Genomic DNA, 22,207 nt, shown 5'->3' with positions numbered 1-22,207 from the left:
GAATATCTGAAGCAATATCTTCTTTCTTTTCATCCTAAGCATAACTGTTTTCATGACTCAGTAAGTCTGACTCTGGCCACCTCTAGAGCAAAATGCTAACAGCAAACCACATAGGGAGGCTTACAAACAGACACAGGACAGCAGCAGCAGTGCTGGCAGGCAATGCTAGGGAAGTTATTGTGCTATAATTAAAACTTTTCTCATATTTTAAGTGAAAGAGACACCATCACAAGAGGGAAAGCAGGGGAGGATGATGCCTGACAAACTGTTTTATTTTTAAGATGCAAGGTCTTGTTCTTACCCTTTGAGCAGACTGTTACAGAAGCAGAAGCATGGGGAATTTTTGTTTTGATATCAAAGCGCATTAAAAAATAATATAGAAAGATGCTGTTTATAAAACATGGGGCATAAGGTTGTTAAAAACAGTGGATGGTAGAGAAGAAAATGCCAGCAGCTGTTTACAACACTATTAAACATCAGTATTCTGATGAGTACAGAAAACTGTGTTTGCCTCTATTTGCCTCTTGCCTCAAAAGACTACCCTGGCAAAAGTCCTGGACAAACCACAGATCAGTTATTATTGAGGGATCTCTCTTTCCTGTCTCGAAGGGATGCCAGCAAGGCAATCTCCTTTGTGTTCAGGAAAAGCTATCCATGATGAAGAAGGAACATCGAAATATAAGAACGTCCTGAGGAATAACATTTATAAAAACAACCAACCAGCCAAAACTGCAGCAAACCATAGGAGAAACATCTGTGCAGTCCATTCACGCTACACTGGGAAACAACTGGGAGGCAAGAACCGAGTATGGTAATTTTCCATAATTAGAAATTACAATGAATAGGCAATTCCTTCTTAAATATTCATACAGCTCTACTAGGAAGGAACAGTGACCTAGGCAAAGCTGCACACCCAGAAATGGCACGCACATCTCTGGCACAAAGCAAGTAAAAATCAAAACAAAGCAGAACAGCTTAAAATCTCCACAAGTAGTGGCCAAGTTCTTGAAGTGAATGCAAATAACTTCCCTCGAAAAGCCAGGGACCTTTCACAACTTCCAGGATACACTATTACTGAGGTGGCTGCCTTTGCCTTCAGGTCTTGTCAGACACGAGCCCTCTTTCACCCCACTTCCTGAGGCCTACAAAGGTGTTCCAAAGGGGGCCATGGCACAGCCCACAGTCAGGCTGGTGCCTGGGCCAGTACCTGTGTGACGGTTCTCTTTACTGGGTACTACTGAAGAGACTCCCAAAATGCAAGTTCATAAGGTTTGGTGTTTAACCCCAATTTTGCAGAGGCAATGCCAGCAATGGCTGAAAGCAGAGCGCACACCATAGGCCCAAATCCACTGTGAGTGACTGATGGAACACCAAAGAGGATACACAGTATCATCATTTTTTTAAAAAAAGGTATTATAAAAGCTATAAAGAGTAGAGCAAACAACAATTTTCATGTTTTTTGTAAAATTGCTGGGAGACAAAATAATGAATGTTCATAAGTGAAAGCAAATAAGGCTCTGTTGCAATATCTGCTGGCACAGAACTCACAATTTCATGTTTCCCAGATCAGGAATTAGGCATGCAGTAAGCACCCTTCCTAAAACAATTCTTATGCAATTCACATGTATGAACATAAAACAGGAGACAGATGAAATATTTCTCATAAATACTTTCCAGTGGAAAATGTCAAGAAGCCACAGAGCTATTCTGGTTAGAGAAAATTACTGGTTCTAGATTGGCTATAAATTGGGCATAATTACATTCAGCCTGAACATTTTCCAAAGGTTTACAGAAAGACACAAATTGACTTAGTTAACAGCTTTTAACCACTGTAACAGAGTCAATAAACTGTTATAAGCTGGAGTTTAATTAACTCATGGAAGAGATTGTAGGGCAGAATGGGATTGTTCCTAGACACACTGAGCTCGTGATGCAAGTTGCCAGGTCTCTGCACTGAACACATTTTTGACAGAACGTAAGCAGAAATTGGATAGCTAGTTAGTAACAAATATATACATATACCTATAATATATATTTATTTGATATTCATCTCATCTTTCAAGGCTTCCCCTGGCTGATTATGGAAGCAGGAAGGAATTTATTCATCATTTTGAAGCACAGGCTGGCTTGTAAGACTGTACACGAAGTCGGGAGGGATATTCTTCCACCAGAGGGTTGTTAAATAGCCACAGCCAGAGGAAGGACCAAAACAGCATGTGCTCATGTTCTGTGCAGCCATGAACTTTCCTATAGGTGGAGCAGCCTGGTTGAAATAACTACTGGCTTTCCAGCTTTCTTTTCTAAACTGGCACATGATACACCTTCAACAAAATTTACAATTTTTCTCAAAGAAGTTTCTGGCAGAGAAAAGACGTTGTGGATTTTGGTCCATGTCTCACACTAGTTTTAGGATGCTAGGATGCAAAACAGGTGGGTGGACTGTGGACCAGGTATTCCAAGGACCCTTTGTGCTGTAAGACTTCTCACAATTGTAAAGACCTTGACATAGTGACTCCATAGTTTCTTCATGGTGTCTGTTCCAACAACCAATAATAATTTAAGCTTATTTAAAATAAAAAGAATCTTGATGTCCAGAATAAATTACTGATATATATCTATAGAAAATATATATTTAGACATGTGTACATACAGAGATTTGCCTATGTGTAAATATATCTTCAGCCAGTGTAATTTGGATTTTTCCCAGAGTTTCAAAAACTTGCCTGTGTATATCCCATGGAATAGTGCAACTATCTTCAATATTTTTTTTAATATGGTAAAAAAACCCCTCTTTGTTTTCAAAATGCATAAACTGAAAATTGCAATTTTGAAAGGCATCCTTCAAGACCCTTTTCTACCTCTTCCTTTCCCGAGGTTGCTCACCTGTCTGCGGAGATCTCTTGTCTTCTTGCACATACTGTCTATTGCCACATTCAGGGCATTACTTCTCACTTTCTTGTCAGCCTGTAATAAATGTGACAGAAGACACAAAGATGGTTAATTGTGATTTCTCAGCAAGCATGTTCTTTTTGTCCTCAGTTCAGCAGAGCATTTGGTAAATCATATACGTGTACAGATTTTTCAGATTTTAATACGTTTCAAGAGCCAATATGCACAGAACGCCAATTTGTGGTGATAAGCGTAATTTGCTGAATGAAAACATATGCTTTAGTAGCAGTCTATAGGAACAAAATTAAAAACTTTTCAACTTCTAAGTTGCTGTAATACTCTTAGTGTAATCCAGGGTTACTTGTGGAAGAACATTATAGAATTATTATTATTATTATTACTATTGATGTCAATCCATTATCACCATATTCATGTGAAAAATAATGTTATCTGTCTACAAACAAGTCATAAATTTAGATGCCCACAATGCAGTTTGGTAATGCTTTAGTTTGCAGCACTCATTATTTAATTCCTGGAAAACAGAATGGGGGAGTTTCAAAATGTCCAAGCTGTTGCAATGAAATGATGTTGTTTCATTGCTCATGAAATGGTACCTCTTCATTTAACAGCACATTCATTCTCAGCATCCAGAAGATTGAGTTCTTGTGATACTGGAGAGGTCTTAAGAGAATCAGTTGTACACTTCCTAAACTGTTATTTTTTTTCATTTCTACCCGTAGGCAAAGTGCTTATATCATTGTTAGCTATTTGAAAAGTGTAGTTAACACTTTTATTGGACTGCCCAGCATTTTTTCTGTACAACATCACCATAATAGCTCTGTGTCTTATAGCTGGTTGGGATATTTTTTTTCCCTGTTAGCAAAGAAACTACAGGAAAAACCAAAATGCCTGATGAAGTTTGTTTCCCTAAAGCAAACAATCATTACTCATTACCTTTGGACTGCCCTGGTCTGAAGGAAAGAACCACAAACACTGAAAGTGTCTTTACACAAAGTCTTAAGTCGGCGCTCAACATTTACAGCAAAAAGAACCAGATTCTCATAAATGTTGAAGAAATAGCTGTGTGTACTGACCACAACATTTGGACTTCAGGGAGAGTACACCAGGATGTCTGTATTATGAACATGACTCTCCTGTTTTGTAAATAATATTAAAATTAATATAGAATTTGTAATATCTCAGTAGGCACCTAGGTGTAGCTACTAGATAACAAGGCACCTTGTTATCTACAATAAATCATATATCAGTCAGAGTTATTTCCTTGCTAAAAAAATAAAAACCAAAATAATCTGTGAACAGAGCAATATGCTTAATAATAATAAAGCAAAGACTAGAGATGATCAGGAAAAAACCTTTATATTAAAACTGAAAGAGCAATGTAATAAAATAAATGCCTTGAAATTATTAGTCTAAAGGGAACAATTACTTTAAAAATTGAGCTCATATATTCAGGGGGACTTAGAAATTCTCCTGTGATTTTTCTATTTCTGAAATTGCTTACAGGTCTTGGAGAAAGGTCTGAACTTCACCTTAAAACCTTCAAGGAATCCCTAAAGGTAGACATTCACTTTTTGTATCACGGTAATGCAATTGGTTCTCACACCAAAGCTGGCACGGGAACCAAAGCAAATAATGTCTCCTCTACTGTGTTTTGTAAGTTAATGTAAAACTTGACAAGAAAACTTATCCCTTCAAAAAACTACCAGGTAAACAGGGCCAGTAAAAGCACTGTGGATACAACTCAGCTTATGCCTATGCACTTTCAGACTACAAAGATGGCACATCCTTTGAAAGCTTTATAGTCAGAGCCTATTTTCCACTAAGACAGAATCAGTGTAAAATACTGGGATTTTTTTTTTTTTTTTTAGTTCTCTAGTAATGTCTAACTTCAAAGGTGGCAACTAATGATACAACTGACTCTGAACAAACCTAAACCTAAACCACTCAGTCAGTGAGTGGCATATATTGAACGGAAAACAAGGAAAAAAATACTTTATTTGCAAATTCTTAACATTGTCAATAGTCAATGTCTAGAAAGCAAATCTAACTTTAACTGAAGTTATTCTTCACCTTGTGTTTTCCCCAAGAGCCAAATAAGCTGCAAAATGCAGCTTCAGGCTGTAGAATGTGGACATTTCCAGAATGCAGGTAACCTCAGAACTGCAGACTCTCTTTCTTCTTCAAAGAAATTTAAACAGCAAAAACCCCACACTGCTGTTCACATAAATCCTGCTTATAAAGACTTTAGAATTTCTAAATTGTGTACAGTCCTTTCAAGTCAGAGGGACACCTGACTACAAAGTCTCCCGTGGGAACACTCCCAAACATCAGTGGCCTCGTGCTGAGTTCTCCAGTCACCCACTGGTCCCACGTACCTTTAGATGCTGAATTACTCCTTCAAGTTTTTATTCCTCTGCACACTTCCACCTCAGATCTGTACATGACAGTCACAGTTCAAGATCTAGACTAGATGATTACACTTTTTAAGAACTGAAAAAGACCAGATTTAATATTTTAAAAGTGTCTATTAAAATGATGGCACAGTGAAACTAAAGGTGATCCAAACACCCCTACACTGCTCCACTCTCCAGTGACAGAGTTCACAGGTCTGTATTTGCAACACTCTGCATCTGCTTGTCTATTAACATTCTTATAACTGCTGTACTTCACAACAAACAAGCCTATCCTGAAATAGTTCCTTCTTGTACAGGGTAACTGAATCAGGATAAGGGGTAGGAAAAATATGCAAACTATTCTGGGCCTGGATTTCAAAAATCAGGCAGTTGAGCTCTCTCAGTTTTCCTGCATTCACCTACTGTTTTTTTCTGTTAAATATATGTAATAGCAGTGATATGGCTCCCTTGTAAAGATTCTAAAAGCAATATCCCGCTCCTATTTCAATGCATTTTTAAAATTTGAAACAATTTACAAGCACTGTAAATAACAGTGCTTAACACTTAATAACAGTCACACTGTTATTAATACTCCACTAAGTGAAAATAATTATTTTTAATTAACACTGGATAGCCTGAAATAAATGCTGAGTATTGCCAATAATAACACAGGCCTACCTATTTCACACACTGGAAAACAACAGAAGTTGAATGACTCAAAAACCACATGAGCAGAAAATCTTTCCTGCTGGATTTTCATTTAAAACAATCCATATCTAAGGGCAGATTCTCATCTGAACACAGGACCATCTCCCCACTGGTTTTAATGGACTTCATTTAAATCACAATTTGGGCAGGTCTACTTAAATGATCGTCTAATTTCTTCTAGTACTCAGGCTAATAGACATGAGCTAAATTTATAAACACTTATATAAAAAAGGGTATATAAGAGGATACAATCAGCCATACTATTCATTACATCAGTCAGTGAACACTCCCACTTTAGCCATAATCCAGAATTCAGTTACAACAGAGAACTGAAGTACTCTCATTAGCAGGACTAAACCAAACAAGTGAAATGGAGTCAGTTTATTCGGGTATGTACTGGTGATAGTCACAAGGATTTACTTAAGCCTTGCAAGGCTGCACTCCTTACAGAAATCACTTCTGCATCCCCTCTGAAGGTCCTGAACCTCTACTCGATATAGAGGGTGGGGAGAGAGAATTAATTTGGTAGGTTGAGGGTTTGTCTTGTAAATAGTCCCTCAAAATACTCATCTTTAAAAACAAAAACAAACAAACCAGCCACAAGAACCCCAAACAAACAAAAAGCAAAAAGCAAAACACAAACTTCTAAAAGTAAATTGTAACAAAGCACCCTGGATATTTTGGACATCCACACCTGAGGGAGATACTGGGATTTCAAATATAAAATCAATATTTTTCAGAACTAGTCATACATGTTCTAAACCACATCTGTAGTCTCTAGCCTCTCCATGTTGTGGAGTAAAAAGGAGCAATTCCATGATGAGAACAGATACCTGCTGAATTCCGTATTCCGGAACTGCTGGAGTCTGAGCTATAAAATTAAAAACTACTTTACTTTCATCCTATTCAGATATATTCATATATATATATACACATATTCATATATATTCACATATTCAGATGGAACTTCATCTTGCCTTCCTGGATTTACACATTAATCTAAACAAATATAAGCTGAAACAAAGCAGTGATACTTCACTGGAATGTTTAAAATTACTTAGATTTTTAAAACCAAATACATAACTTTAAGCCATATTGTTCTCAAAGACTCTCCTGGAAATGGATTTCCATACTTAAAGACCTATGGCCCCAAAACACTTTTTGTTTCATGGGATGTGTCTGTTCCCAAATACTCATTGTACAATCCTAGGAGGAATGAATAGAAAAAAGAAATCCAATCTGCTGCCAGGACTTCCTTTGTTTATCACTGAATCACAGAATGGTTGGTTTGGAAAGGACTTCAAAGATCATCTCATTGCAATCCCCTGCCATGGGCAGGGACACCTTCCACTAGCCCAGGTTGCTCCAAGCCCCGTCCAGCCTGGCCTTGGACACTTCCAGGGATGGGGCAGCCACAGATTTTCTGGGAACATGTGCCAGGGCCTCTCCAGCCTCACAGGGAAGAAGTTCTCCCCAGTATCCAATCTAAATCTGCCTTCTGTCAGCTGTCTACCATTACTCTGGGATAAACATCTTTTGATTTAGTTCCACGTTTCCCACGACAATTTTATTTTAAAAAAGACTAGCACATTTATCAAAATCAGTTCTCTATGGAAATATTTTTCAAAAAAAAAGTCAAGCTAAAAGGTAAACACCAATCAATACTACAATAAGTTAAGAAATGTCAGAGCTCTAATTAAATGACTGATTATTTGGGGCTGACAAAAATGCTATACTCAGTAATTATACGCTCCTGTACATTGTACCTTAATTAAAAAAAAAAAAAAAAAACACAAGAAAAACTAAAGAAATGAACCATCATACAACCTAAGACATTAAAGCAAAGTCAGAGCCTCTATAGAGATACCCAGCATTTTATGTCTGTTGTTACAATTTAGCATTTAACATTTAATGGTTTTTTGTATATGGAGCTTATAAATGGTTCTTCTTTTGGGTTACAAAGTCATTGCGAATTCTAAACAAAACCAGAGCTTGAAAAAAAAATTGTCTAAAAAGCAGTGACACAATTTATTTTGCACGTTGAAACAATGTTGTCCTTACTTGGGAAATTTCCACACCTGAATTTGCTGTGCAAAGACAAAAACATTTTTTTTTTTTGTACCCAGCTCACAGAAAGCCTGATCTTTCAAATCCTAATTCACAAAGTAAAGACACCTGCAAGCACCTGCATCAAAAAAAACCCAACCTTATAAGCCTTTGTAAGGGAAGATCCAGTTCAAACCTGTTGCAGTCTTTATTAGTTCACATGTTTTAATATAAATGGAGAAGGGTCAAGAGGTTTGTCACCTTGACTACAGTTGGTTTCCTTCTGCCAAAATTAGTTAACACAGTGCTTCAGCCACCAGTAACTAAAACTAATATCACTTCTTACATTCTTTGCTGGGAGGAGACAAAGGATTTGGCATCTTGAAGGTCACAGAGAGAGACAAAACATCCAAGATTAGTGTTTGGCTACGACACACCTGCGAGAAGTGCCAAGTCTGGGGCAGAACCTCTTTGGACCAATCTGGACGTCACTAGGCCCCAGGAATATTTGCCCCTTAAATGCAGAATTCATGTAAATATTGTTTTACCCTTCAAATTTCCAGCTCGCTCCTCAAAGTGCAATGTCCAAGTAAAAAACAAGATCCCTTCTTAAAGGTCACATGTCTAGTTCAATAAACCAAAATGATCTTCTCCAAACCTGTAGATCTCAACAGACAAGTCTGGGTCACATTTGAACACAAAAGGAAGCCAGTTCTTTACAGTTCTAGTTTCCAAGTCTGTCCCACGCTTTCAAACAAACTTTTTTTTCAAGACCTCTCTTTATTCTGCATCCTGGAAGGGGATAGGAATAACTTTCTGAGCGCAGATAACCTCACTGAAACCTGGAACTATTTAGATGCAGGAACAGTTATACACAGGATTCACAGCAGTGACACATTACTAAATTCTGCCCGAGAAATCTCTTAAATGAACATTTTAGAAGTTATTCAAGGAATCCGCTGACAACACAGCAAAAGGCAGAACTTGACATTTCTGACATTTTAAAGGACAAAAATTCTTTTGAAAAGACAAAAGCTCTCAGGCCTTTCCATAAAGCATTTCAAAGCCTATATTTACTGTGCATCAAAAGCCTGGAGGGGGAATTAATATATGAGGACAGTCATTACCTTTCTTTTTTAATGGAGGAAGCACAAAGAATGAATAACCCACCTGTGGTTTTAAGTTCAAAATCACCATATTCACTCAGTGACACAGATTTCCTACTCTAATACACCCACCCTAGTGCACTTCCTTAAAGACACCTGACTTAAGAAAACATTATTTCTGTGATAAACATTTAAGTATATTTTAAAAAAAATCCAAAACAGGAGGAGGGAGGGAAACCAAACCCTACAAGGGCATAGAAAATCATATGCAAACAGAGCAAATAGGGATTCTTTCATGTGGAACTGTTTCTCATCTGTTTCTCATTACATATAGGGTTTTTTTTTTTCCTCAACAGCTTCAATATGAGATTGTCAATTTTCTCCTTTTCAAGCCAGCATGGAATACTCCCTCTGAATCTAATGCAGTGAGATGTGAAGTACCTCATAAGAAATTAATTACCTCAACCTCTGCTGGTATCAGCTGGAGTACCAAGGGCTCTCCTCACTGTTTGAATTACCCTTTCCCAATCAATATGCAGGAAAAGCCTCAAATTTAAAGCCTCCCAGTGTAACTCTCTACAAGCTTTCAGTTACATAAAGTTTGTAACGCCGCAAAACAAATTTAATTCTAAAGAAGCACACATAAAACAGCCTAAAAAACCCAGAAACAAGGATTCAGAATGCATAACTCTTTAATTATTAAAAAAAAACAAAACAAAACACTGAAATTTTCAGGTCCTAATTAATCCAAAAATCTCAGAAAGAATTATGGTGGTGAAATATGCTTAATATTGCACATTTTAATCCACTCTCCAAAACATTGGTTCAGTCAACTGAAGCTGGGGAAGGTGGCCAGGCTGTCTCAAGGGACAGAGCTGGATTCCTGGGATACTAAATCCTCTTGAAAGTGACTGTGATCCAGCCAAAGGATGAAAGGAGGAACCTTTGCTGTCTTCAATTTTTATTCAATTATACATAAAACAAATATCTCATTATATCATGTGTCTTCCTACTTTTTCACATTGGGAATATCAGAAAAATTCAGCACGATTCCAAGGTGATCCTAAAAAACACCCATATTTTTCTAATACTTTTTTTGGGGGAGGGAAAGTGTCCCAGGAAGTGAACGTGTCATAACTGCTCTGTTGCAAAGCAAATACAACCATCACTTACCACTTCTAATGCAAAAACCAAAAGCCACAGGCATTTCTTATTCAAAATACGACAGTCTTAACACTTGACAGAGAAACCTGAAGGGGCAGTGGTACTTAATTTAGGCTTGTATTTACACTTTAAGCCTGGTGGAGGAATCAGCAGGGAGTAAAAAAGATGTTAAATTTCTTTTAATCAGATGTTACTGTCACTGACAGATGATGCAGGAGGGACAGGCAAACATAAATAGAAATACTGCAGCATCCAGACTATTAAGTGACAGCAAGAAGCAGACTTCAGGTTAATCTGCTTTTTACTAAGAAGCAATTTTCTAAGCTCCTAGTACAGAAGTTTTTAATTGAATATCTATCTACCTTTCACCAAAGTGTCCTGGCACTTTTACAGCAGGAAAATAGAAAATTAGTTGGAGAGAATTTCAGCCTACAACAGCAGCATAAGACCTTCCTATGATGAACTATCATATAAATTGCTTGGAGATTATAGGCTGCTATGAGAGGGAGGAAGGGGATGGAGGCAGAAGAAAATTCAAAGTAAAATAGAGTGGAGCTGCTGAGACAGTCTTTCTCATCCAGATTGTTTAAAAGTCTTAGCTGCACTCTACATCAAAAAGTTATGTTCTTAAACAGCAGTCATAAATAGGAAAAAATGTCCAGCACTAAGCTGCTCGACTTCTGCCACACCCAGGGACTGCCTGAGTTACTCCAGGTTCCAAAGTGCTATTTCTCCAGCACAGCAAAGGCACAGCCTGCATTTCTCAAGAAAACAAAACCGATTTTACTGTGCTTTTAGATGTGCTGTTTTAATGCACAGTGTACTGTGTACACAGATTCCAACAGACTTAAGAAGAGTGTAACAATGTTTAAATCAAACCACATTATAAATATACATATAAATACTTAAAAATATATAAAATTATTATAAACATAGCTCTAAAAAAAAAGATCTTTCAAGTCCTCGTAGCCACTCCATACCACACAATAACATCACACTTTCTCCTTATTTTCCCACTACATCCAGGAGTACCATGAAGAGGTAGAACAGTAAAACTGAGAAGGTGATTTCTTTTTTCCTTTATGAAGTTTGCTACGTTTACAGACGTTATTCTGAGAAGATCTCTATGATGCTATTCATGATCTCTGATAGAACAGACTTGCTATGATACTTCTTTTAACAGAAAACCAAGCATATTTTTGTACCACATTGGATTGGTAATGAAGATTGATTTCCCTGATTCCCTTGATCTGAGATTTCAGCTGTGCCTGTATCAATAAAGGCATTTGCACTTGTAATTATTCTAAAAACACCTTTATTTTCACTCACACATAACTTATATTCTATAACATTTTTGTGGAATGATTTGAAGGAAGCTGTTTTGAGATAAACCCATGATAGAACTTAGCCTACAGACAGAAACCTTATGAAAATAGCTACTTGCCAGACTCCCAGCTCTAAACCAGGCAAAGGCTGGCCATTTCAAATAATATACATGGATTTGGCTCAGTTCAAAGCTGTACTTTTAAAGAAAAGTCAAATGCTGAAACCCTAAACAGACAAAAAATGTAATTCCATTTAATTATGTATTAATTGTATTAGTTAATCCCTTTACAATCCAGAGTAATGAATTTAATTTAACACCACACTGTGATGTAATACATGAATCAAGGAGGCTGGCAGTCACTTAAGCACATGCAGTGAATGAAAATCCAGCTTTTAGGGAGAGGACTATGGTAAATCTCAGATTTACAAATACTAAACCCTCACCAGCACCCTGTATGTATAATGAGTCCAGACTGTATGAATTCCTGTCCTGTCCATACAGAGCACCACAAGGTAAGGAGTATCAACACAAGACTTTCTGGGGACTGTCAGAGCAAATAATAGTCGATGCAATCGCTTCACCAGCTGAATTCAGTCACTTCGGAACAAAACATCCCACTCTCAATAGCAAGGCAATGAAATGGCTCCCAGGTGTTTTTCCTAGAAGCTCATGACTAAATGTTTCAAACACTCAAATGTTATTTCAAAAAAATCACTGCTGTTAACTAGAGAAGATCTATTCTACTTCAGGTAAATTCTCTTAGCATTTCAGGAGGAACGAACACGAAAGAGGTTGATAAAAGAGCACCGGAATGATCCTTTAACACCTACAACTGCCAGGAAAGAGGCCATTGCACAGCCATTTATTTACCAGATTGATTTGGACAGTGAGAAATCGGTGCATTACTTGGGCTGTTGGATCATACTCTCAGCAGAAGCTTGAAGATCCTGGGTTTCTGTGCTACAAGAGAGAAAAAAAAATACCCGATTTGTTAAAAGCTGCAGTTAACAAACGGAACGAGGGAGGCTGTGTGTGACAGCACGCAGGGAAGACAACTGAACATTACAGTCTCCTACAGGGCAGGGATCTGCAGAATCCTGCAGGAGATCAGGGAAGTCTGCTGTTCAGGGCATATTCCTCTGCAGTTCTATGCAGAAATTCTCTGCTGCATTTTTGTTTTCACACAGAAATAAACAAATACACCTGCAGAAAGTTCAAGCTCAGAATGCAACGGTTTTGACGTTCTAACAAAGCAGTCATGCCTCATGTTGGAAGTTCCTTTTCTGCAGGAATTTTTACCTTAAACATTGTAGAGAATTTTTGTCTAAATTTCCAAGTTTCATTTTAATTTTTTAATTATTTACATCTCTAATTGGCCAAAGACTTGATGGATTATAAATTAACCTAAATTTGCCTACAATTGTCATCAGCTCCATGGAAGAATACAGTAAAAAAAGGAAAGGAAAAGTATCTAACTAGAACAGAACCAGTAGAAAAGGAACTAGGAATTATGTTGAGTAAAGCAAAAATATTATAGAACTCAAAGACCTTTTTCCTTTATGATTTATACTACTTCCTTCACTTTCAATGAAATAAATTAAATACTTGACTGAAATCTAATGAGTAACCTGTTCTTGCTATAAATATGTGCTACTGAATTATATGTAAAGTTTAAAGAATGTTAAAAACGCACAAACTCAGAAGATTAAAAGCAAAAAGCTAAGTAGGATCTTTGTAAACATCCTTCACTAGCTGTAATGCACATGAAAATTCATTTAGAGTTTGCATTTTTTAATAAATGCATATAAGATGCAATTATATTAAAGAAATATTCAGATTGTGTTATAATGACCTGTAATCCGGGTCTTTAAAAGATCTGCTGTTTGCACACCCTAAAAGGGGGCACGTAATGTAAGATTTGAAACCTTTCCTTAATGAAATGACAGAGTTTGCCCTCAGATCTCCCTTCTTGCTCCTCAAGACAGTGTATGGAGGTCAGAGGAAGTTCAGCCAACTCTCAGCCACACGATGGATGCGTAAATAAGAATCATAGAATCACAGAATCAGCCAGGTTGGAAGGGACCTCTGAGATCATCAAGTCCAATCCTTGATCCGCTCCCGCCGTGGTTCCCAGCCCATGGCACTGAGTGGCACTAAGATAAGCCAGGCTGGAGCCAAATGTCCATCCAGACTGCAAACTTTACTGCTAAGGAAATCTTCTTTGTTCTTTGCAAGTGCTTTCTTTGTTCTAACAGGTGAAGCCACTGATCATTTGCATTTACTAGCTGGCAGAGTTCTGAAGCTTCTCACGCACTTACTGATGGAAGTGCCACCAAGCCAAAAGCCACCTCACCTCCTGGTTCTTCCAAGATGCTGCAGCATTTGCTGCTACTGACTATGTATCTCTGCATTTCATGACACACAGAGACGTGTTATTCAAACACATGGCAATAATCACACATACTATGCAAATATAAATACAGATAAACATGCCAGACTGACTGGTTTACTTTATAAACTGCCAGTACTGCAGGCTTATCTGAGGGAAGGCTGAAAACAGCACATGCACAAAGCTCTCAATTTGCCATATTTGAGAGCCTCGTTTAAGCATAGCAAGTTAAAGAAAATCAAATTTTATGTTAATTTGGGAAATAAATACTCAGAGAGACCTTAGAAAATACCGCTAATAAGTGCCGTGGAAAGAGAGTTTAGCATAAAGTAAAACTGTGAGATTCTGAGAATGAAGATAATGTGACATTTATTATTTATCTTACTTCAGACTTCCATGAATAAAATATTTGCTATCGTACTATGAACACTATGGCATAATGTAAGCTCTTGTGTAACCCCTCCCACTCCAATCTCGTTGCACCAAAAGATATCCTGGCATCCCTATTCCAAAGTCACCAAGAAAACTGTATATCTGGTATTGAGGGGAAAAAATGTGGAATCAGTTCAGATATCAACTGTTTATAAAAGTATAAAACATGTTAAAAGACTCAGTACTGAAAGTGTAGCTTCAATTTGGCATCGTCTTTTGTATGTAAATAAATATACTTCATAATGCACTTGTTATATCAAACACACTTCAGGGTGCTGCACTTCCAGACTGCAACAAGCACTGCCTTAAAAAAAAAAAAGGTTCTGGATATCTCCTTTCTTAAACTACTAAAATTTTCACTCAGAAAGTTTACATTTAAAAGTCCCTTTTTCAGGGATATTCAAGGGTGCCATATGTTCATATTAACTAGAGCATGTTTTGTAGACAAAACACCTCTACAGTCACGTAACAATGTTATACATGAAAAGCAAGTAAAAATAATAATTGAACAAAACCACATTAATGGGATCCAAGAAAATATAAGAGCAATTGTACATGAAAAGGCTCTATGCCAGATCTGCTGACAGCATAAGAGAAAATGGATGCTGTAGTAAACCACATTCCACAAAGCACAAAACTCACGTGACAGTGTGTCTGCAGAGATGTTAATAACAGCCAAATCAAAATCATTAAAAAAAAAAAAAGTAGGAAAACTAAGCAGAAAAGGCAAAGTAAATATCCCAGGCAAGGTTTCTTCTTTCTTCTGTAATTACAAAAAAGAAATTAAATTATAAATTATGGAAGAGTTGCTTCCTACTCACAAGGCATGAGTGAGAAGGATACTTGGAACTGAAATGAGTTTGCAGAACCAGGGCTCAGTTTTTCTTGCTTAAGACTATCAGACTCAGACTCATGCTTATTTTAAGTGCTTATATTAAGTCTTAGCAGAGCAGGTGCCAACTGAAAGATTCTCTGGCTTTGGGGGAATCCCATCAAACCTCTCAGGACTACTGCTTGTCCCCCCCCAAGCTATCAAGAGAGGAGAACAGCAGACAGAGCTACAGGGCACAGGAGCTATGTCTGATTTACACTGCCCTGAGAACCCATTCTGAGAAAAAAGAAAAAGGACCTTTGTGCTGTAAATTATGTAGTCAAACAGGATCCCTTCACATATTCCACACCAGCCAAGTCCAAACCCAAAAGCTGAGAGACAGCCAACAAAACAGTGCTTTCATTAAATCATCATGGTAATCCCATAGCACTTTCAAGCATGTAAAACAAATAAAGTATTCTCTGTCTCAAATTAGTGACATTTTAAGCAAAACTGATAGATGGAGGCTATAGGGACTGGGACATAACAGCTTTTAAAACATTCCAGTTCAATCCACCATAAGCAGCTCTGAAAAGTCCCTATCAATATACAGGCAATGTGTACCTGGAGCCTCTGGGTATTCTTACCCAGGTTTCAAGAAATTTCGAGAGGGAAGGAAGCTGTAGTGCTTGCAAACACATTAAGTGCAGGTTTTGTTTAGAATACACAAGTACACACATACTCTACCAAAGCTCAAGAAAGGATGCTTATAGCTATATTTGCTGTTTTTGCAGTAAGCAGCCAAAAAGTGCAGGAATTACGTGCATAGGGTAGATCAAATAGGTTAAACAAAATACACAGTAAATATCTACTTATTCCTCGTGTAAAAAAGACATAAAGATCCCATGATATACAAAATATCTTTAACCACTTACTACAATATATATTAAGTATGGCATTTACTGAAAACGTTGCACTTTTCATTTAGCATTATGAACAGTTCTAACAGCAGCTTGCTGGCAATCACGAGGTTGTGAAATGTGCAATGCACAAATGCTATCCTTTTAACAAATATCATCCACTAAAAAGTGATCCCACCTAATGGTATCCAATATCATTTTGAAAGATAAATACACTCAAGTTTTTTTCTGTAACCTGAGCCTAAACAAAAGCAAGACAACAAAACTGAAAGGTTCTGTGCATTAGTTGAAGGAGCTGGTAAACCTAAGTACACTGTAGGCAACTTTGCTGATAAAGCTAAAAAAAGAAAATAAGAACAAGCTTCTAAGCAGCACAAACAACACTTTGCTTTCATTTTCACATATGACTGATATACCAAAGAATAGTATGCTCAGGGGCTCTAAATGATATATGATGGAAATCAGTGAAGAAACAAAAATCAGGCAACTCAATTCCAGCATCAACGAACATCCAACATAGGGCAGAGAACGACAGGAGTTGCCAGTTCTTGTTAACTTTAAATTCTGGAGCTTGTTCCATGCAACCCTGCCATCCCTGAACTTACAAAGTACTAATTAGACATTGTCACTTAGAAGGTGGCTCCTCCTGCATTTCAAGGCTGATACAAAGAGACATTGCCATAAAATGAAGGCTGTGGCTGAAAACAAACAGCTTCCGACCTCGGGAATAAGTTTAGTAATGGAGAATGGAGAGTTGAGCATGAACACACCAGGTGACAGAATGGCATCTTGGAAAAGCTAACACAAGCACCTCTGAAAACAAATCTGTAATTTTCAATAGGTTTACTTGTTGACTTACGAGGCAGCAATTTGGAATTGCAAGGCAGGGCTTTATCAAGCAGTTTTTCTTCAGTCTTTTGAAAGAGAAACTAAAGTTCGAGAAACAAAATCTTTGTCACAAATATGTTTCTATTATTACAGAAGCAGTTAGCATCCTCTCTAGTTAGCAATAGTTAGTCGTCTCTAATTAGCAATTAGCATCCTCTGACTGTCACCCACCACAACACAGCTTTCACAAAACATGGGTCATGCTCCTTGCTGCATAATGATATACACTGTTAAAACAAGTAAAGTATTGTAAGAAAAGACTGATCCAATGTTTAAATGAGACAAAAATTTGATTCAATGCACTGATTAATAAGCCAGAAAATATCATAAATTATATGGGTGCACAACATGCACTTATTTAGAGTACAAACCGCGTTGATACCACTCTTGGAATTTCAATTAACAGGAAATGTTGCTAAACTGAAAAATGCTTCTAAATTATTTTCCCCTCATTAGCACCTGTACTGCAGTCACTGAGGCCAGCACACAAGACTCAGACTGAAACTCTAAAAGCTGGTGGTTCCTGTAAAGGATGCTAAGTACCATCTGTGACCTCACGAAGAGTTTAACCTCCACAAGTTTTTTGACCATTCACATTTCTAACATGATTCAAAAATATCTTCAGTTTTTGGGCATATGCCAGAACAAAATTAAAACCTTTTTTACTTTGTTTTGCTAACTGCAGAGCCTCATTCACCTGAGGCTCAATGATGACATCTCAACTCAATTGCAAATCAAGATCCAGTAAGGTTGTAAAACACATTTCCTGGTTGCAGACTACAAAACACTATGCTAAAAAATATCTGAGTCCCACTTGTAGTTTAACAATATAAAAGCTGTAAACATTTTCAGATTCTGCTACAAGATTATGTTTAGATTCTGTCTCTCTTATTCTTTGTATTCTAACTAAAACCTGGGTAAGTCAAAAGATTTTGAAAACTACACCTTGTCACTGCTCAGTCCCTCACTAATATACATCTCACATGACACGGCCCTAGAAGTGCAGTGATGCCTGTTATCTGTGTCATGTTAGCTAATAATTTCTTGCCAGATTCACACAGAGATTAAGGTAACTCTCCATAACAGGAATGTCGAAGAACAGCTACCCCTAGTGATGCGAGAGACCGGAGATGAAGTTCAAAGCCTGTCTTGGTTTACAGTTACTTCTCATTTTTCTCAATGAGCTTGTAGCAAGACACAGAACGAACACTGAACAAAGACAACACCTCAGGATGTATACACATATTTTAACTGCAAATAATTTTACCAGAAAGAGCTTTGTGGATAGGTTTGTGTCATGTTGTTACAGCCAGGCCAGAACTCCAGCTTCAAACACTAATGTACCAACATCGAAAGAGTTAAAGCCCAATTTAAATCTCTCTGGTCTGCCTCCTGCAACCTAGAATGGCAGATGGATCCTTCCCTGGGTCTCTATGCAATGATGGGAATACCCAGACAGTGCAAGGGAGAGGACACCAATTGCTCCGAGTGCAGCTGGCAGAGTCCCAGTTTACAAATCTAGATGCCAGCACAGGAGAAACACAGAATCCCAGAAACGTTTCGGTTGGAAAACACCTTTAAGATCCCTGAGTCCAAACGTAAAGCCTGCACTGCCAAGTCCACCACTGCCCCATGCCCCAGAGTGCCACTTTTTAGATACCTTCAGGGATGGTGGCAGGCCAGGTGCCATTGGTCTTGCCCACCTGGGCACACTTGTGCTCACGTTCACCCAGCTCAGCACTGCCCATGACTAGGTACTCCTGGTGGATAATTCAGTACAAGCAATATAGACATTTTTACCTGGAGTTTTCTGAGCACTGTATTGGCTCTTAAGTTACACAGTTGTATTGTAGAACTGGGAGTTCTAAATATGTCCATAAATACTATACAGTTACTTTAAAATATGCATAAAACATTCTTTATACACTCAAAACACAGATACAGAACTAGGAAAACAATTTTTACAAGAAAGTAAAGAAAAAAAAAGTCAGCATAAAGAGTATTCACGTGGCAGGAAATTTAGAGTACACAAGTTGTAACAGCAAGAAGAGATAAGAGTCAGGAAGAAATGAAAACTTTAGTGAAGGGAAACAAAACAGACAAATTAGAAACATCATTATTTTCTATAAAGCAGAAGTCAAAATCATTACAGTCCTTGCTTGAAACACTGCAACTTACTATACATTATTCACTCATCTTCTATACACATATCAAATCCTTCTCCATATCAACTTGCCTGTGAGTGGCGGTGTTATCTTATGGTGTTAGGCATGGACTGTGAGTCTGATTCTATGAGTAAACTGAGAAATCATTGAGGAAATTATGAAACGCTGGTCCCTTTTAAAATAAGTCTTTTTGAGAATTATTTCCATTCTGAAAGGGAAAAGAGATAAAGTGTGCTGGCCTATTACGAAACAAGGAGGCATATTTTAATCTTTATCACTTGAAATTAGAGAAATAAATTTAAAGCATGGTTGCCCATGCATTTTTCACCAGCAAATATTAACTGGGCATATTTTAACATGTAAAAGACAATATATGGATGGAGAAAGACTCTTACAAGTTCACTTTGGGTGGGAAAATTGAAATCAAGGATTATTACTTCTAGTGCCAAGGAAATGTGTCTGCCAGGAAACAAAAGCAAGGGCAAGCCACAGATACAATCAAAAAAAAAAAAAAAAAGCCACTCAGATATAACACTGAAGGTAATTTGGAAGCTGACACAGGTAACCACAGAATGAGTAGAATTACCATCCTGCTTTGATCTGCAGGATCTGAAGGTTTGGTGCTATTGTAGCAAGAAAATTTTGCTGCTGAGTATTAATCAAGGCTGATGGACAAAACACAGTTGCAGTTTATGTAACAAAGAGCCAACACTGTATTATTAAGACAGGATCAGCTGTCATATTAATCATGCTACCACACTGTGTTCTAACCTTCATCTGCATGTATTCTAAAGTCTGGAAACCCTTTTCATATCCTGAGACACAATCAAATACAATGAGGCCCCTGTTGGAAACAAGTAAGTGCACTGAAAACAGTCATAATTACAGTAGTGGAGGACTGGTATAAAACTGTTCTCATCAGCCTTTATCCCACTGTTTAGATTTTCATTATATGTTCATCTTTACTGTAAAATATGAATTATGATACCCATCTGGAAACAGTGAAGACTAGGCAAGAAAACATCCACAACTTGCAACATCTTCATAAAGCAGTTCTTCACTGATATACCAAATATGTTATAATAATATGAATAAGACTGTACACTGAGTACTAGGTTTACTTTGAAATATTTATGCTTCGACATCACAGTTAGGTATTTCTTCGTAACTGTGCATTAAAACGGCTTTGTAGGATGCACTAAAATTTTTTTTTATGTTAATGGGTAGAAAAGAACATTTATATATTCAAGCTGTATTTAGCAAGCTCTTTTACATCCTTGAAAACTTGACTGGGTAATATTGGGCTGAAGAGACAGGCTGCCAAAACTCAGTGGGCCGGACTGTTAAACACAGGAAGAAAATGTGGCAATCATAAAAATAGCCTACACGATAACAATAATAATAATAATAGTTTTCTGTGACAGCAGATGAGGTTGTGGTACATCTATAAATGCATTAATAGATTTGGGCTCAACATTTTGATAATACAGGAGTATCTGAGGGCAAAAGAGCAAATAGGACACATGAAAAAAGTCCCAATGCCTCGTTCTATAAAACACTATGCAGTAGATTGAGCTTACCTGTTCAGTGCCTTACACCATTGTTTAACAGCAAACAGGACTGTCACTAAAACTCTTCAGATCAACATCCCTCCTGCCCTGGTGCTGTTTATCATATGGCACTAGGAGTTTACATGACAGATGAAGAAACAGCAGTAGCAGCGCTCTGATACAGAGGCACTTTTTAGCGTGACTACACAGCACAGCCAGAAGTTTGGCAAACACCTCTAGTGGAAAGAAGAACACAGGGTTCTGAAGACTTATTGCTATTCATTCTGTCAGTTTTTCTATGACTCCTTCACCTGTGTTCATGAGGATGATCTCTGATGTCCATAAGAATCCTACCAACTCCTTTACTAATGAAGACGGACGAATTTGCACTCACTGAGCACTCTTAAAAATATTTCAGTCATATCACAGACTTTTTTAAGACTTGCTGGACCTGATCTGTTTGAAAAAGGGTTCTCTTCATGCAATTCTTGCAAGCCCTTCTGCATGCTATTAGTTTAAAGTCACTGTGATTTAACTTTATTAGTTTGTATTCGATTCACATTACTGTTGACCCATTTGAATGTTCTGAGGCCGTTTCAAAGTCTTCTCTGATATGTACTGTGTATTTGCTCTGGGCCTCTAATATGGTTATTCAAACTTTGACTTGTAACTGACTTTTTTAGTTCCTTTCTCTTGTCTAATGTAATTGCTGTGTTCCAAATCGAGCACTAGCACTTCAGATGTTTTTACTTTTGCTACTTCTGAAAAGCTGTTAAATCTTTGTGCTACAAAGTAGCTCTTAAAAAGGAACATTTTGAACTAAGTTCAGCATGGCATTCTGGAACAACTGAGGGGTGTCTCCTTATTTCACAATTAAGAAGTAACTGCGAGAAGGGCAAGCAACAAAGTAGCCTATAGTCAAAGAGCTACAGACTGCAATTCTGGAAATACCCCAGCCAGTTCTTGTTCCCCCTACCGGAAAGAAAGGTGTAAGGGAGGGAGGAAGGAATTTGTGATATATCCTAAAGTCTGAGTTATGCTACAGCCTTCTGCCTAAGCGTACTTTGCTCCATCAGACATATGTAACTATGAGATTCTATATCCGTATAAGAAACGTCTTCATAAGTGAACATGAGTTCATTCATGGCTTCTCAACAGAAGGTAGATTAGTACAGAAACCTGCCTGGATTGCAATGTCTCTGCACTCCTTTTTCAGTTTAAATCAAAAGAAGGAAACAAATGTAATTTCAGATGACAGATAATATTGTATCTATACCTTACTCTGAAGTGCTGTCCACTTCGGCATTTCATTTTTGCAGTAGCTGTGAAAAAAGTCAGTGGCTTGTTGTGCATGCTGAAGCTGAAATTGGCTGTGTTCTCTTCCACTTCCTTTTTTTC

The 22,207-nt window shown here is 37.6% G+C and overlaps 1 protein-coding gene across 12 annotated transcripts in view; it reads right to left on the bottom strand.

Annotated features, from left to right (window-relative positions):
* CTNNA3 (catenin alpha 3) overlaps positions 1-22,207 on the bottom strand; it is a 438,877-nt gene that overhangs the window by 177,600 nt on the left and 239,070 nt on the right. For all 12 annotated transcript variants that reach the window (XM_017826101.1, XM_017826103.1, XM_017826104.1 and 9 more), the window contains one exon: positions 2,884-2,964. In XM_017826101.1, the coding sequence (XP_017681590.1) occupies positions 2,884-2,964 (81 nt within the window). The remainder of the gene's footprint in view (positions 1-2,883; positions 2,965-22,207) is intronic.

The sequence above is a fragment of the Lepidothrix coronata genome, unplaced genomic scaffold (genome assembly GCF_001604755.1).
Source record: "Lepidothrix coronata isolate B3197 unplaced genomic scaffold, Lepidothrix_coronata-1.0 Scaffold124, whole genome shotgun sequence".
Lineage (NCBI taxonomy): Eukaryota > Metazoa > Chordata > Aves > Passeriformes > Pipridae > Lepidothrix > Lepidothrix coronata.
The sequence above is the reverse complement of the archived record's forward strand: the minus strand, read 5'-3'. Positions and strand labels throughout refer to the sequence as shown.